The sequence below is a fragment of the Montipora capricornis genome, chromosome 2 (assembly GCF_036669925.1).
Source record: "Montipora capricornis isolate CH-2021 chromosome 2, ASM3666992v2, whole genome shotgun sequence".
In the NCBI taxonomy this organism is placed as follows: Eukaryota; Metazoa; Cnidaria; class Anthozoa; order Scleractinia; family Acroporidae; genus Montipora; species Montipora capricornis.
Window position 1 is genome coordinate 23122910 of NC_090884.1, and position 5125 is coordinate 23128034.

Here is a 5125-nt window from a genome sequence, read left to right on the forward strand (position 1 = left end):
GGAGGAAAACCTCTCGGAGCAGAGTAGAGAACCAACAAACTCAACCTGTATATGACGGCGAGTCTGGGAATCGAACACGGGCCACATTGGTGGGAGATGAGTGCTTTCAAAATTACGCAAGCCCTGCACCCCATAGTGACAAGCAACTTGTTTCTTGTTTTTGTGGGAGAACTTCAGTCGCAACAAAATTGCAAGACAAGTTGAAGGAAAAGTTACCCAGCGTAACACAGGCGTAACAAAAAATAAGTTTAAACCACACGAAATAACGTTTACACTCAATTAACACTCAAGCTTAATCGTGCGAAAGAAAGCATTGGTATCCCAAGTCGAGTCCCAAGTAAATGAACTTAGGAATCGCTTACTTTAATTTGAATTCAATTGACTTTCCGCACGAGCCGCCAACTTAAATTATTGTGATGAGCCGTATCTACCCTATTGTTATTACACAAAAGGTACTCGTGTCACAACGACAGAAAATCCGTAATACGTCACATTTATTCAAGATGACGGCGCCACGAAATTTGAAAGTGGAAAATGAGGAATTGTAAAATTCATTTTCTGTTACAAACCCTTTTTTAAAACAATAATAAAGCAAATTTGCAAATTTTATTGCAAATATTACTTTCTCCGGTTTAACGTTATTTTCAGTGGGAATTACATTCGTTTTTAAGGCGCTCTTACACTGTGAAATGTTTCTTGCAACTTGTCTCGCAATGTTTTGGTGACATTGTGGCCCCGGGGGGTACTCCATTATAAGGGCTTAATAGTCCCCACCCCGGGCATTGTGGCGGGACAAGTTGCATGAAACATTTCACAGTGTAACAGCGCCTTTATGAAATAAGACTTGTTGTTTGTAGTTTATCAAGCAATTAGTCACGCTCTTCCAAATCGAATAAAATCTTCGAATAAAACCTTGACGAAATAGAAATGTAACAAACAAACAAACAGAGTGCATAAAGACTACATCCTCCAATGTTATAGGGAAAATATGGGATTTGGTGACCTTTGGCCTTAAGTATAGGCAGAGGGAGGCAGAGCCCTGAACTGCAATAATTAAGACCTCTGACGAAGGGTCCAACCAACAATTTACTTGCAGTACTGTTAAGCATCTCTTTAAATGGACGCGTAGTTACATTTGGAGATATAAAATATTAATAAGACAAATGAATAAAAAATTCATAGTTTAATGTGGAGACAGAGAAAGCATTCAAATATTTCGGTCCAATTGATCAAAATTGAATTCCAACATGGATCTTTTCCAGTGGAAAATACCCTTTATTTTCATCTTGCCAATGTGTTTTCTTAAAATTACACAATCAAGCTTTAACGCTGCTTTCATGAAGCAAGCCAAAGCGAACTTTACCTGCGGAAGCCCACCAGAAGAATTTTTTGAAACACAACAAGAATTTGGAGACAGAACACCCTACATCTGCAATGCAAGCGATCCAGCCAGAGCTTACCCACCAGAAAATATGGTTGATGGTTTATTGGCAACTCACTGGCAGTCCAAAGCTGGTGAAGATCTTGCTTTCATTACAATCAACTTTGAACAGGTACTTGGAAGAGCCATCAGCAATGGTTTGAGAATAATTTACATAAAGAACGTTTTGGTCTAGCAAGCGAGACATTAGGATCCAGTCATAGTTATACTAGATTACTTAACTGAGACTTGACTTTAGTGCCAGAAGATAAGTTGTGAGTGGTGTCTTATTCACTATGTGGTGAATAATATGTTGAAATTTAAAAGTGGAGGTCCGAAAACCGAATGCTCAAAAAAGGGATATTGACTGCTTCTCGGAGATTCAAATGACATCTCTGTACTCAATTTTCCTTCCAAACATATTTTAGTAGCTAAATTATTATATTCAATTGGAGGGTTGCGTACGAAATCGCTTTCAAGTGTGACTTACTAATTTTAATGCTCGCGTAATTACTGATGAACTCAAACTAGTCAGTTTATCATTGTTATGTTTTATTTTAACGTAAAATCGTAATTTTAGGATAACCTCGTCAAAACCTCTACTCACTGAACTGGTCAGGAAAGCCGAGCCAAAAATATCACTAGAATTGCGCTCGGCATTCGGGATGTTAGATGAAACTATCAAAAGGGTGCAGACGTGCTAGTTGCTCAAAATCATGCACTTCACTGAGGACTGTATTGACTGTATTCGGTCTTTGTTTCGTTCCGGTTCTTCTCTTGTTATAGCAAAACGCTTCACGATCTGAAATACAAATTCGTTCTTGTTAATTAAACTCTAGATTCACAACAATCGTACATTTCCCTCTCTCTTTCTCACATTTCATGTTACACGTCAATCCATGTCACATTACTGAAATAACATTCATTCTGCAGTCACAACATGAAGTGCGGCCAGATTACGCGCGTAATTTGCATTGCATGCATGACCCTAAATACCGGTTCCGACAGCATGGTGTGTTCTATGTCCAAAGTAAGGGACTCGACTCGCACGTAAGACGATTTCTATTGGTGGTGAGGGGTGAGACTCAGACTAAACAGAAGGAAATGCAATTTCTAACTTAGTAAGCTAGGATGATTGTGGGATGGAGCCAAAGTGACAAACGTGATGCGGGATTTAAACGGTTTCTTTGGAAGCTAATGGTGAGCAGGTCTATTGTAGTTCATTCCTTTTTAAAGTGTTTTGATCTTACGAACAACCTTAAGCTTCTTTAGATTGATTTTAAGGTAAATTGCGATACTGTTAATTTACCGTTTAAGTGTTTTAACCTGGTCGGACGAAGAGGTCATCCACGCACCAAATTTGTGCAGTGATTGTGGCAGAAGATAGTTGATTCGCCTACTTAAGTTTTCATTGCCCTTTCCTTCCAAAGGCGTTCTTTGTCCAAAGCATTAATATTACGTTTGGTAACTATCGAAGACCAGGAGCCAACAAGGTGGAGAAGTCAACTGATTTTGGCACCAGTTTCTCTCCTTGGCACTACTTGGTAACCAGTCCTGCTTCCAGTCAATGCCAGGCGATATTTGGTGTCCAGCCCTTTGGGGGCCAAATTGATCGCGTAGATCAAGTTCTCTGCACTGAGTACAGCCGTTATGTTCCACCAGAATACAATGAAACAGTAAGCTAAGAATATGCTTCTTGTGCACTCACGTTTTTTCGTTTGTTTGTTTTTTTTGTTCCCGGTACTCACGTTTGTTTTTTAATTACCTAGTTTGTTTGTTTGTTTGTTTGCTTGTTTGTTTGTTTTGGGTCACGGTGTTGAACACCTTTTGTTGAGCCAACGTTTAATCAGAGACAGCGTAGGATTTTGTTTTAAAGAGAGAAGGTCATATTTCTATAGTAGTCGATCAGGTCCCAGTTGTTGAAGGCACGATAATTACTAAAAACTTTAATTGTAGTTTAAATTCCAATAAAAGAAGAGTTTCCACAATATTTTTACCATTGCTTTTAAATTGACCTTACTTTTCCTTAAACATTGTCTAGGCGTCTTCCATTCTCATCGCGTTATAGAATTTATTGGTACACTGAATATTAACTGGGTCGAACCCCTAATGCGCATGTATTGGAATCAACCAGCGATGCCTCTGTCTGGTTATGGTTATAAAGCACTTAGTATACCTAAAAAGACGTGAATTTAGACTGGTCTAAGAAAGCGCCCGTCGAGCAAGATCGACATTGCGAAAGCGAGGTAGGTTGTAATCAGCAACGGAGGGTTTCTTGAGTGACGCCTTACGGCATAAACACCAGGCCCGGGTTGCTAGAAGCATGGTTAGCGCTAACCAGCGTTAAATACCATGGAAACCTATGGGTTTTGATACCTCTTAACCAACGGTTAGCGCTAACCATGCTTCGAGCAACCGGCCCCAGTTGAAGATGAGAGATTTTCAGCCGGCAAAATTGGAACATCGGTTTCGATTTAATCTCCGAATAGCCTTAACCGGCTTTCAAACAAGTGGGCCCAGCGCTTCAGCACGGATGAAAAAGAAGTACCTTAACCCATAAAATACCACGAGTCCTTGCTCAATTATTCTATTCATAAATAAGTGGTAATCTGTACTGGAGAGTGAAAGTCAACAGCCACCGTCAATAGTTTTGTTAAGGAGCTCCGCTCGCCGAAGGTGCGAGAGGAGCACCATGGTTAAGAAAATGTAGTAGCCCCTAGAAATTTTGGTTTTATTTATGACGTCCTCATACGACCGTCCGCCCGTAAGTTCAACGGTTTTTTGGCGGGAAAATGCGTGGATTGGAACCCGCACGTCGTTTTTGGCGGAAAGTTGCATGGCCAGCGTACTGCATTTTGGTTTTAGTAAAACAAGCAAACTTTTTGATAAAAAACAAGCTTAGAATTTTTTAATATGTCGTACAACGAGAAAAGAAGAGAAAGAGAGCGAGTGAAAACAGTTAGCACTAGCACGAGAAAAGAGGCTGAATAATAGTGACGAAAATGGGCGAAAAGAGCAAGAGAAGGCAAGGGAAAATATACTAATTTAATAAAGTAATGAGCAGGCTGGACTGGTCGTATGGTAAGCAGAATATTTATAATAATATCTGAAACAAAGACAAAAATCATAATTGAGGAGCTCCGCTTTTAGGTTTGCTAAATATATATCAAACAGCTCTTACCCTTTACATACTGTCCCTAGTAGTATTAGGCCTATTGCCTTATCCATTAGCAAAATTCTTTGTAATGAAGGTACTATTACAGTTTAAAAAACTCTCTGTCATCTTCAAAATGCAAAAAAAATGAAAATAAAACCATTTTCCTTTAGATATTTATCGATCTCAATCAGAAATTGAGGAGTGGTGGAACACCGGATCCATACACAGCGGGATTACAGGTATCTTTGACTTAAAGTATCAATCAATTCTAAGGTAATGCCAATTCACTGAATTCTATTTCGATCATTATTCTGTTATAGTCGTGGATGAATGCTACAGCAGTGCGATTTAGCTTTTCGGGCTTATACAGAAAATTCGACTTGATGGAAATAAGTTGGGTAAGAAGGCTCCAGTTTAGCTTTGTTAAGTTAACCGGTGTAGTGTTGCAGGTTGTAAGTAATGGCCACAGTGACAAGGGTTACGTCACACCTCCGCATGCGCTGCATTATGGACTGGATTTTTTAGCACGCGATTTTGCTCGTAGCTCG

At 39.5% G+C, this 5125-nt stretch overlaps 1 protein-coding gene across 1 annotated transcript in view; it reads left to right on the forward strand.

Annotated features, from left to right (window-relative positions):
* The first annotated feature begins 1206 nt into the window (after positions 1 to 1206).
* The window catches only part of LOC138039132 (laminin subunit gamma-1-like), a 77405-nt gene continuing 73486 nt past the window's right edge, over positions 1207 to 5125 (forward strand). The window contains exons 1-4 of the mRNA XM_068885315.1: positions 1207 to 1553; positions 2851 to 3096; positions 4748 to 4816; positions 4898 to 4975. Coding sequence (XP_068741416.1) covers positions 1248 to 1553; positions 2851 to 3096; positions 4748 to 4816; positions 4898 to 4975 — 699 coding nt within the window. The 5' untranslated portion in view covers positions 1207 to 1247. The remainder of the gene's footprint in view (positions 1554 to 2850; positions 3097 to 4747; positions 4817 to 4897; positions 4976 to 5125) is intronic.